Source organism: Harpegnathos saltator, unplaced genomic scaffold, assembly GCF_003227715.2.
Source record: "Harpegnathos saltator strain DR-91 unplaced genomic scaffold, Hsal_v8.6 scaffold208, whole genome shotgun sequence".
Lineage (NCBI taxonomy): Eukaryota > Metazoa > Arthropoda > Insecta > Hymenoptera > Formicidae > Harpegnathos > Harpegnathos saltator.
Genome location: NW_020229993.1, coordinates 624,776 through 637,237, shown reverse-complemented (window position 1 = coordinate 637,237; position 12,462 = coordinate 624,776). Strand labels below are relative to the sequence as shown.

Sequence of the window (12,462 nt, the reverse complement as noted above, 5' to 3'; positions counted from 1 at the left end):
CCAGCCGGTGGCCCCACGCGACATTCATCCGCTCGAACATTTATATCTCCGCCGCCTCGTCGGCTCGCGGGCCGGCCACACGGCGGCAAATCGCGCGCGGCGGCGAGACATCGGGAACGCCGCCATCGGCTCGGCGTGGAGGAGCCCTATACTGGCGGACGCCAGAGACGTGCTCCACGTAGATGTCCCTGGACCAGCGTATGGTGTCCGACACGATGAGCCTGCGCATCATGGACGCATACGTACTGCCGATACGCAGCAGCCTCAGCACAGGTTCATTGCGCGGATCCCAGGAGCCGAGCGCACCGACGACGAAGGCCGTCACGACGACACGGTACCCGAGTCGACCGAGCGCCTCCGCCAAGGGAGCGTACTTGGCGAGTTTACGCTCCCTAGCTTCCTCGAGCGCTATTGGCCGATTCTCGAATGGCACCGTGACATCGCATATGACGACACTCTTCGACGGCTCGTGCCTGATCACGAGATCAGGTCGTAGCTCGCCGAGTTCCCCATCGATGCCCTCGACCCGCTGGTTCACGGTCACGTTCCCTGGCAGACGGCAAGCCCTGCTGAGTCGGAGCAGGATCGAATCGTGACGCCACTGGATCGCGGCGGAGTGGGGTCCGCAATGACAGACCATATGAGGAAGGGTCTCGGACTCCGCCCCGCATCGCCGGCAACGTCTATCACTCTCTCCCCACCGACGTGCACCGTTCAACGGCAACACGTCGAGACGAGCACGGTGGATAAAACGCCAATCAGCGAAGCGGGTGAAGCTGCCGCCCCGCATAAAGTGATTGCTCACTCGATGACGAGACGACACCTCGAACACCTTCCCCTGGTCTGGTTTCCGCGACAAGGTGGTATCATACCACTCCGCCACCGCAGCACGCAGGCGTCCGATCACCTGGGCACGAGCCCCAGGTGGGATCTTGGTGATCCTGCCCCGCGGACCGCGACATTGAAGGACGAGCTCGCGGCGCTCCTCGCTCCACAGCCACCGGATGGCGCAGCGATCCGACTGATGACGCGCGGCGTTCCGCGCTCTCGACCACAGGGAGCGCTCCCTTCCTCCCCTCAGCCCCCCCTCGAGTGACCCCGATAGAAAGACGGCGATCTGGTCGCAACCAGGGGGGTGGCCGATGCGGCGTGCAACCACTCCCCGCAGAGACGCCCAAGCCAGATCCCTGACCGCGCGGTCGTCCGTCGTCAAAAGACGGAAGACGTGCGCGATCGAGAGGACGTCGGCGGGGTCAGCTAGAGGAAGTAGCCCACATCCCCCCTTGCGAGGGGGCATGTAGACCACTTCGGCGCTCGCTCTCTGCGGGAGGTTGAGCCACATCTTACAGGACCTGCGGATCTGCAGGTCGAGCTCCTTGAGAGGGCCCTTCTCCACTGCGGCTCCCCGCAGCAAAAAGTCAAGCCGCGGCAACAAAAAAGTCGCCACGGTCTCAGTCTTCTGCCACGGAGCGAGGAGGGAACGCTCGACCGACGCCAAGTCGTTACGCAGCACCCTAATGGCAGCATGCGGAGTCTGGTTGACCCCGAAGCCCGTCGGTATGCCGAGGTGCTCATAGGCCTCGCCCTCGGCCATTGCACGGACCGGTTGGCCCTGGATCCGGAGGGTCGTCGGTCGGACCCTGCCCGCTCCGCCTGCACCGATGTGCAGGGTGGCGCATTTGGCAGGGTTGAACCGCAACCCGACCGACGATGCCTCGTTCACCGCGACTGCGAGCAGTCGTTCCATTTCGTCGGGCGTCCTGGAGACCAGTACCGAGTCGATCGCGAGGTCGAACACGATCGGACTCAGCGGGCATCCCTGGCATACGCCCGAACGAATCTGGATGGGCGCAGTGAAGCCGTCGGCGGTTCGCACCCGCGTGGTGCAACCATCGTACAGCGAGCCCCATACGGCGATGAAGCCCGCTGGCGCGCCCGCGCGAATCAGTGCGCGGCGGATCGCCCCGTGGGGAACCGATCCAAACGCGTTGGAAAGGTCTAGCCACGCGACTACCACCTCCCTGCGGCTCCTCCGGGCATCAGTCAGGATCTCCTGCAGGACGAAGTTGTGCTCAAAGCACAACTCGTCCCTTAGGAATCCCTTCTGAGCCGGACTGAGCTTCCCGCCGACCACACACCACTCGGTAATGCGATCGGCCAACACGGCGGCAAAGAGTTTGGGCAGGGTGTCCCCCAACGCGAGAGGGCGCCAGTTATTAATATTACCGCGGTCACCTTTCTTATACACCAATACCGTGTTGGAGGTCTTCCAGACGGCAGGAACCGCCTCGAGCCGCAAACATGCGTTGAAGAGGGCGACGAGCAGCCGCGCCGATGGATCCGCTGCACGGAGGTCCTTGTAGGTTATGCCGTCGGAACCCGGCGCAGAGTTATTCATACGCCGGAGCCGACGACACACCTCTCGCTCCGTGAACGGCTCCATCAGCGCCGCCGCACCGCCGTCCCCGCCCGGGGCGTCGGCTCGCTCCGCAGGCTCGGCACCCCGCAGGTCGTCCCCTCCGCGATACAGCTCTTCGAAGTGCGCCTGTACCACGTCTGTCGGCAAATCGCAGACCTCCGCGGGACCGGCTAACACTTCTCGAACTGCCCTGCGTCGGTTCCTCCTGAAGAGCGCCTGTATTCGCGCTGCTTCACGAGTTCTGTTCCGGCCGTCTTCTCCGAAAAAATCGGGGACATTGGCCGGTGCCAATTCCCCCTGACGGCCACCCTCTCGCGCGTCCCTCTCCCCTCGCCGCTCCTCGTCGGCCTCACGCAACCGGCGTGGCGGCGGCCGACGAGCGCACGGCGCGCCACGCCCTGGCTCGCCTCCCCCGAAGAACCCGGCGACTTGGATCGCCAGATCCTCGAGCTCGGCGAGCGTCGCCACGGAATCCGCCGCGTCGACGAGCCGCGTCCTCTCAACGGCGAGCTGACGCCTCGTCCGTCTCTCAACGTCCGGAGCGGCATCCCGCGCGTCTCGAGGACCATGCGCCGCCATCGGCAGGTTCCGCGGCACCCTAGCGAGTCGCGTCGCGCCGCCGCCCGCGCGGGAACCCGGAGCGGAACGCAGTCGCCCGAATCGCATCCGGACGCGCATCGACGGACGCGGGCGCTCCCCGCCGACCCATCATGCCGCGGACTCCCCGCGGACCGGACACGTCTCCGGCGCTTCTCTCGCCAGTATCTCGCGCGCGTGTCTCCTCCACCCTCCGAACCGGCGGCGTCCCTTCGCCTCGCACCGCGCCCGCCCTCGCGAGCGGGGGAAAATTCGCCTCCGTGAGGGGCGGCGGTCCGAGTGCCGCCCGGGAAATCGCGCTCGTGGCCTCTTCATCCGAGCGTACGCGCGCGCGGCGCGTTGGAAGTCTAATACTATTTTTTCTTTCGACGAATAGTTAACGAGATATCGTAAGTTAAATGTTGAAAAGTTACCAAGTTTTCCTTAAATATTTCAAAAAATATTAGGCAAATAAAAAAATATTTCAGACAAAAATTATTAAAATTAATTGGTAGAAAAAGAAGATATAATAAAAAATTATGCTTTCTATTTAAAAAAATTAAGTTGACCTCCAACTGACCTTGAAAATGCCTCCCAAATAAAAAACTGATAATGCCATTCTTTTTCCCTTTGGAATCATGGAAAACATGTTTTAGCTTTTTTTAATATCTTTCATAATTTTCGAAATTTTTTAATGCGAAAGTTAAAATGGGACACCCTATATATCAAATATATCATATATTACATTGTATATATTATTGTTATAAATATTCTGCATTAAATATATTATATATTTTATATTTCGTTATGTTATTATTTCTCTTATTCCCATTTACAATGCATTTCACTTATATTCTATTAATAGAAATATTGATTTTAAGGTCCATACTTAAACTTTCCTTTTATCAAAGTGTCTCTAAAAATTAGTTATAACCAATTAAAAGCTTTATAAGTCACTTTTACAGGTACTTTTATCAATAAAATTAAGTTTAGGATATGGACCCATATATGTTCCTCTGCAAAAATTCATTTAATATATTACATTTTTTTTATAAATATTGAATTTCGAAATATTCGTTTATGAAATTCTTTACTTTTCATGTGTTGATGCTAAATAAAATAATATATGACGCTATCCAGAAAACACATTACTTGACATCCAAATTATCTACCCGTTCGCGCTAAGTAAGCAAGGTTTTCTATTGGTGCCGCCATTTTCAGGCCACCGGTCCATGAACCAATTACGCCGAAGCTCTGATGTCCAGACTCTTTATTGTAGGGTCTCTAGTGCGGAAAGTTGGTGTCGCCGAAAACGCCGTGTTGGCCGCTCTCAGGTTCTTCTCTGTCTTTAGCATTAGGCCTGTTCGTTTTGTCTGCACTGCTGAACTGGTGCATTAAGTTAAAGTGAGACAAACATAGGTTTTCTCACTTCTACTTGTTGCACCAGTTCAGTAGTGCAGACAAAACGAACAGGCCTATTATATCGTCAGTACGAGGGGTTTGTTTTCTATTGCTGAACTGGCTGTACTAACTTACACTCGTCATCTTCTCTCCCTTTCACTAACTCCTAAATGTATATCTATTTCTTTTCATGTTCCCTGAGTGTACACTAGTTCAGCGATAAAAAACAGACCTAAGGAGTCCAATTCCAACCTCAATGAGGCTGGAAAGTGCGAAGTAAAATGTTTGAGCCACATAATTGTCTCTAGTCCTCCGCGCCAATTGTTTACCGTGGCAAGATTCTGAGCTTGCCGCGAGTCACATCGGGTGATCGACTTGCGTGAGCTCCAAATCGAGCGCGGTCGAGGATTCACGCACGCGAGGTGACGAAAGTGACGTATAGAATTGTAATGATTGAAAGCTCGATCGGGAGCAGCGAGCTCACAGTCGCCAGTCTTTAGATATGAACAGCAATGGAGGGACGTCCGTGGCTGGCGAAGAGTGCAAAGCAAGTGCTCCCATGGATAGCAAACCAATCGTCACTTGTGAGTTCCGTCGTGCAACGTCGAGCATTTTTAACCTCTACACGATGCCATTGATGACTCCACGCCGCCCTATCGCCCGCTGTCATCGACGCCCTCAACTTCCTGTTTACCTGTCAACTTCCACAACATTTCTCCCTTATATTCCGTCGTTCGAAATAACTATTGTCTATTGGTTAAATCAAATTCGCTGAATCGAACAATGTATATTTTCGAGCTTGCTGATATACGGTTCATTCGATTTCTCAAAGCTATATATGAGACAAGCATATGTTTTCTAGGAATATTTTTAATATTTTTTTAATAATCCATATAACCTGGGTTCTTTTGGGAAATTAAACGCTCCTTTCAGACAGTTAAAAAAATTTCTTATCAATGATTTGACATTAATACATGATGGACTTTGTTTCGTGATATATATATATATATATGTATCTTGTATGATTGATTCTTTATTCTTGTTGAATGTACTTTGCTCTGTGTAAATGCACTGGTTTAAGATGTAAATTAAAAGCATGTGATAAAGTACTATAGGATAAGAATGTAATAAATATTACAATAATATAGGTGCTGGAGATGAAAATCTGTTTTCTACATTGGAAAAGAGTTTACTACAAGCTATACCTGCAGACACAGTAGAATGGCGTAGATCATTTAGCAGGCCAATTAAACAAGTTAAACTTGGAGCTACCTTTGTGCCATTTTCTAGGGATATATTGCCCACTGAAAAAGATTGGCACCTTATAAAGCAACCAATCTTTCATATTTATTGGAGTGAATGCTCCGTAAGTTTTTTTGTAGAGATTTTTATATCTTATATGAAATAAATAAAAAATTTGCATGAACATCTAGAATATCATTTCTCTTTCTTAAGCTAGTTGTTATATGAAATTATGTTTAGAATCATTAAAACAAAAGAATTTTAAATATTTAATTATATTTGTATATATGTTTTATATATATTTACAGGATGTTGATACTTATAAAGCTAGTGTCAGAGATGATATTGATGCCTGGTTAAAAATACTGAATTCATACCACATCCAAGATTGGATGATTGTGCTAGTGGAGACATATGACATAAAGAAGGCCAATAAATTATTGCCTAGGACTACTGTCTTAGATAAAATACGGAGTGACTTTGCTGCCAAGAATGGAGATAGGTAATTATATTTAACTTATAATTAATACAAATTTGATTATTGTATTCCAGACATAGATGTGTATGAACTATAATCAATTTTATGACACATACACATACACACACACACACACGTAGAAAGAAAGAGAGAGGACATTTTTCTTTCTAAAAATTATATCTGTGATCATCAGATGCTTTGCTGTAATTAATCCAATTAAATCTGAATCTCGTTCGGCTGAATCATGGAGAGGCTTGATAACCCGCATTCGTCATTTGATGTTAACTGCGTACGATAGAACTCTTTCGCGCTTTGAAGATATTATACGCGAGCAGAGAGAAAGGCGAAACAATCCTAGTTGGAATTTCTGTCATTATTTTCTTCTACAGGTAGTGAGAAGTTCATTTTGAATTTTTTTTTTTCACTAGATAGTCTAATATTAATCTTGGTAAATTTGAAAACCTCACTTTTTTACTTCAAAGTTGAATTGGTATTTCAGGAAGAATTGGCGTTCGCGTTGCAAATGTTAGGCCTGTATGACGAAGCATTGGTGCAGTATGACGAACTAGATGCTCTCTTTACACAATTTGTGCTCAATTCTAATGTAGGAGGTATAGTAATTGCTTTTCGAAGTATAATCTCCAATAAAGATATATATTAATGTAAGCAATAAATGTAAAGACGTTAATGCAAAGTGAAAACCTAAAGATAGGCAAACTGTTTGTAGATACTCCAGGCTGGTTAAGCCTCTTTCAAATTCCTCTCAACAACTGGGGAGGTGTAAATCTAAACAATGGTACAAATCATCATTTAAGGTTTCTCTTGGCAGAGTGTAGAGCATCTTTATTAGATCTTAGGAGCTATTTGTTTAGTAGACAATGTGCCATGCTACTGTTGCTTAATCAATCTTGGGAGGTAGGTGTGAAGAAATTCAGTGATTATTAATAATTAATTTATATATCTCTAAATAATACTCTTGAATAGGTTGCACAGAGATGTTTGTCATTTGTTCATAATACATTGAGTGAACTCAAGATCTTAGAAGTACAGAAACCCGAAGGATCCATAGAATGTTGGTCATTCCTCTGTGCATTGGAAGTTTTGCAAGCGTGTCAATTGTCCTCCTATAATATCGATAACAATCAACAGTTGGATTTATGCTCTTTACATACCGCTAGTTTGTGGGCACTTGCAAGAGATAAGGTAAATAAAATTTAATATGTATATATTGAATGTATATTTTTCTCTTTTCTTAAAATCTTAAGTTTCAATTTTACTTTTAGATTTTGGATTTAGTAAAATTTTATGTTTAATATTGATGTAAGATATTGAGAATAAAAAGAATGAAATGATGCATATGGTAACGAATATGGATATAAATGTAGTTTTTCATTCGTCTTTATTGTACATTTTTCTTTTCAGTTAGGAAGCTTAGGGAGATTATGCGGCCTAATGCCAGGAAGCGAACCAACTAGTGAGCAGTTACATACAGTTGTATACCTTATAGCGGGTATAGGCGATTCAGAGCCACAAGTAAAGGGTAAATTAACACCCACCGACAAATTGAAGGAGGCGCTCTCATCCAAAGAAGCGTTCAAGAAACAATACCTTGAGCATGCGGAGTTAGCCATGGGCACGTACAAACACGTCGGTCGCATTCGATCGGCTAGATTAATCGGCAAGGAATTGGCGCGTTTCTATAGCGAACTTAGTGAAAATCAGAAGGCGATTGCGTTTTTGTCCGATGCCTTGAAAACTTACATGGACGAAGGGTGGAATCACTTGGCGGCGCAGACGCAACTTGAACTAGCCGAGTGTTACAAACGGATGGACGATGTCGAGAAGTATACTAAAGTGTGTGCCGCAGTAGCTAGTACAAACGTTTTGCATATAACCGTGCGCAACACATACTTTGAGGAAATGTTAGGATACATGAAAATGATCTCTGCACCTCAGCCGTTACTCACAGAGCTTGGATGTGCTTTCACAATACTCAGTATGGAAGTTAAGGTAATGGACAAAGTGGTGCAAGACTGTGTTGTTAGTGTTGAAATTAGTGTACAGAGCTCATTTCCTCGAGAAGTAAGATGCACTAGTGCCGCGATTTCCGTAGAAGAAATACAAAAGCCATCTATACCTAATAAAAAGAAAGGGTTGAAAGCATCCATTGAGCCTTCAGTACAACTGTAAGTATTGATAAGTTGGAGGAGTCGCGTATATTATATTGTTATTTTTCACTTGTATGATAACATTGTTTCAGCTTATCGAAATGCACGTTAGAAGATATGAAGCCACTCGATCCGAGTTTGTTACACTTGCAAGTATATTGTTATTTGGATTACAAGGAGGACAGAAGTCTTGGATCCGCCAGTGTTATAAGTAAAAATATGAAGCCGTTTGTAAGACGTTCAGATAGCGCGAAACATAGGAAACCGTCGGTCAATGCAAAGGGCGATTTTAGTAAAGCGCTTTCGTGTGATGAGTTTATTATGAAACCTGGTGCGAACACGTTCGTGCTAGTGAGGCGAATAAATCAGCCGGGTTTGTACAAAGTTAGTCAGTTGTCGATGATAATAGAAGGCAAGTTGGAGTTTTTATCATCCGTGTTAAATCCACGATTATGCTACGAAGTGGCAAAGACACAACCGACAATATCTATAAATTGCGGGAGAGATTTACTAGCAGGTCTCAGTCAGGACATCGAATTGGTCATCTCAAGTGGAAGTACAAAGATAACTGAAGAAATGAAATTGAAACTACGTACATCACGTGGATTGACAGTGCAATCGCAAAGTGTCGAGAAAGGAATGGTAAAGGAATTAGAGATACCACTGCTAAATTGTGAACCATTTCAAACATTAAACATGCAGCTAAAAGTTTTAGCTGAACTTCCACCAAAGAAGGATTCTTCGTCTATGGAACATAAAGTATCTAACTTTTTTTTATATAAAAATCATTCTCTCTCTCTCTCTCTCTCTTACACTCTCATTCTCTCACATACACGTTATTCTCTTCTGTCTGATAAATGTTACAATCTGTATATTTTTTTTCCAGTTGAATATACAATGTCCATGGGGCTCGGAAGAAAGCATATCTTTACATTTTGGCCCACCATTAATGTCGAGCATGAAACTCCATACGGCGAAACAAAGGAAATTCGTTCAAATAGTCGTAATTGGCTTAACAAATCAGCTTTTGCAGTTAACTGAACCTGAATTAACGACCATTACATCAATAGACATTAATTTCAAAAGCTTAAATCCTGTCGCCGGTCAAAAATTAGTGATAGGTAATGGGATGAATGTTTCCTTCATGTGGGAACTCGATATTGGAAAGGACGAGAAATCTACGATACCAATAAAGACTGACTTTCGTGTAAAATATATACCAATTAGTGATACTGAAAAGTTAAACGATACATACGTCGACGACGATCCACTGCATATACATAATTTAAAGAAAATCGAGAAAACGTGTAGCATTTACAGATGCAATTTTGATATTACAGATTATGTGGTAAGAACAATTATCTCTTATTATAAGTAATAATTATTCTTTTAAGTAAAACTATTCCTTATTAATTATCCCTCACTAATTGGTTTTTAATAACTATATTTCCTATAGCATCCCTCACTAATAATAAACTCACTAAATCTACATATTTGAATATCTTTATTTCTTCATCTTTTTATTTTTCTTATTTTTTATAAGAACGATCAGATCAATGATAATTTATAAAATTGTAATTACTAGCGTTACTTGTAAAATTTAAAGTATGACATTTTGTATGTACATTGAAATCATATAACATTAACTTTTGATTCGTAATGATACTTTCCAGACTTTGTTCACGGTATCCTCGAAAGTTGAAGCGGGTGGTGGTGGAGGAGAATTTTGTCGCGCTGGTAGTATGTGCCATCTCTGTCTTACGGTGATGCGTGTGTTACCTAGTCTTAGTTCGAATCCTCCACCACAATTAATGTACGAGGTTCTAGCGGACCAAACTATGTGGGCAGTGTGTGGCCGGACTGCAGGCATTGTATCATTAGAAATATTAGAGAAACAAAGCGTTACTCTAGATGTGATGCCTCTGACAAGTGGTTATTTGCCTCTTCCCGTTGTTAGATTGTCTCGATATATACCCGCAGCAGAGTCGAAAAACGGTAAGTTCGAGCAATTTTACACGGTATATAATACACGCGCAATCTATTTTAAATGGTTCGTGAACAAATTAATTAGTTAAATTCTTATTTAGAAATATTTAATTCTACTCGAAGGAAACAATCTTCACTTTTGCCACTTGGTTGTACAAACTTTTGTAATAACTTTTGTAATTATTCCATTTGTTTTCTATTTCAAGATGTCGTCCGTAATAAAAATGATGTAGGATCTGGTCCTCGATTAGAACCATTTAGTCCAGGACAAGTGTATAATGCCAGTAAAGCACAACAAGTGCATGTTCTCCCAGCTGCTCCATCAGAATCGAATTAAAGGTGTATAGATTGTTGTTAAAAACATCTTTTACGCAATGGCAAATTCGCGAATGGCCTTATTTAGAAATTGTTTTCGAAAGGATTTGAGTTGTTTCTATGTCAAAATGAGCGAATGTATAAAATATTTCATCTCTGAATTTACATAAAAGATAAAAGATAAATTACATTAATCAATATAAAATGTCTGGAATGAACAAATCAATATGGAAAATGTAGAAAAGCTATATGTGAAAGTTATCTTTAATTTTTTACTGTATTAAAGCTATGCATTTTTTAGGAAATTTGGATTTTGCAATTAATAGCTGAAATAATTTTAATTTTGTAAAGATTTTTATTCAGAAATCGCATTCTTTGTAACTAAACATAGGTTTATATTGGTTGAGAAGGTATCTGTCTATGATATTTCTAATTGTATTTTGTATTTCAACAATAATTTTGTCAAAAATTAATGTATGTTATTGCAATAACGTAATCTATAATAATCCTAGACAGCACAAAACCTTCAAAAGACGTCCTAAGGGTGTACTGGGAACGTTTTTAGGACGTTAGGACGTCCTTAGGACGACCTTTGGAGATCTGTGCTAACTGGGATCATATAAAAAAAAAGATACTGGAAGATACCTTATTTCCTAATAATTCTATTTTACATATGGAATATAAACATTAGAAAAGTTTATTTTACTCTTGCTCCAAAATATGTACTTATATATTTTTTTGTTGCATTATATACGTGACATCATAAATAAGATTCCTTTTCAATAATTTTACATCTTATGTAATATATATTTGTTGGTAATTTATATCTGTATAAATGCTAACCCTTTATTTGTTTATTTGTTTAAATATATCTTATGCCATCTTAATATTAAGATGGTAATATAACAGTTTTTCTTACATTAAATACAAGTATGTGAAATTTGTGTAAATATTTGTTAATAATATATTCATATAAGTGAATAAGTGTTACATATTTCTATTTGTTAAATTGTAATATAATAATTATTGCAAACAGTCTTGGTACATAAAATAGAAACTTATTTAATGTTATATAAAAATAAATGTGTTTTTTCAATGATATTTATATATTAAGTAAATTTGAGTGTATAGTGCGCGTGTGTATATAGAGAAAGAACAAAATATATTACACTGTTTACATTACTTGTTAACATTTATTAATCAGAATTGGATATTGTCAGAAAAATTTCTCTTCTGTTGCCATATTTTCTAGAATATAGTTTTTTATATACAATCCTTTTATATACAGTCCTTTTATTTTGTAAGTAAAATATCATAATACTCTCGTTTTTTATTATTAATATTTACATATCTTCTAAATTTATATTATTTTAGAACTGAATATTTATATAGAAACATGTTTATTATATTATAATTTCTTCAGGAAGCAAAAGCATTTATACTAAACAATGTATGTGTAACATTAGAAGATCTATATTTTTATTATATTTGTTGCCCCCATTATTACATAATCATAAGATTTTTAGTAACAAGTTAAACCAAATATTCATATATATTTAATTGAATAAATATTAACGTAATTAACAAAATATATTTTAAAATTTCAGTATTTTATTTTTTGTGTATCTAATAATTAGAATAATATATTATATATTATATATGTTGGTTTGCACTAATGTTGCAAAAGTAAACCAATAATTTTTAATTAAATGATTATATTTATGTTTTTGTCATTGATTTATATAATTGAAAGGTATAATTGAAAAAATTCAGTTGAGTTAATATTTCAATTTACTTAATACTTCAGTTTAATATCTTATATTTACATTATTAAATTATAATCTGTTTATAAATTTAATACTCTGAAATAAATCAAG

The 12,462-nt window shown here is 41.5% G+C and overlaps 1 protein-coding gene across 3 annotated transcripts; it reads left to right on the top strand.

Annotated features, from left to right (window-relative positions):
* The first annotated feature begins 4,447 nt into the window (after positions 1 to 4,447).
* SIDL (SIDL trafficking protein particle complex subunit 10) lies at positions 4,448 to 11,355 on the top strand. Of its 3 annotated transcripts, none has more exons than XM_011156215.3 (12): positions 4,448 to 4,980; positions 5,545 to 5,762; positions 5,947 to 6,140; positions 6,310 to 6,505; positions 6,616 to 6,727; positions 6,844 to 7,031; positions 7,101 to 7,319; positions 7,539 to 8,302; positions 8,377 to 9,043; positions 9,171 to 9,632; positions 9,958 to 10,279; positions 10,477 to 11,355. In XM_011156215.3, exons 1-12 carry the CDS (start codon positions 4,899 to 4,901, stop codon positions 10,605 to 10,607), a joined length of 3,555 nt encoding a protein of 1,184 aa, XP_011154517.1. In that variant the 5' UTR covers positions 4,448 to 4,898; the 3' UTR covers positions 10,608 to 11,355. The 3 variants fall into 3 exon arrangements, with proteins under 3 accessions (XP_011154517.1, XP_019701155.1, XP_019701154.1); XM_019845596.2 differs by having other exon boundaries at positions 6,829 to 7,031; positions 8,377 to 8,926; XM_019845595.2 differs by having other exon boundaries at positions 6,829 to 7,031.
* The last annotated feature ends 1,107 nt before the right edge of the window (positions 11,356 to 12,462 follow it).

Excerpts from the sequence above, each read along its gene's own strand:
- SIDL (XM_019845595.2), top strand. The coding sequence starts at position 4,899 with ATGAACAGCAATGGAGGGACGTCCGTGGCTGGCGAAGAGTGCAAAGCA. Across the intron at positions 4,981-5,544 it reads TAGCAAACCAATCGTCACTT|GTGCTGGAGATGAAAATCTG; the intron begins GTGAGTTCCGTC and ends ACAATAATATAG. Across the intron at positions 6,141-6,309 it reads GCTGCCAAGAATGGAGATAG|ATGCTTTGCTGTAATTAATC; the intron begins GTAATTATATTT and ends TGTGATCATCAG.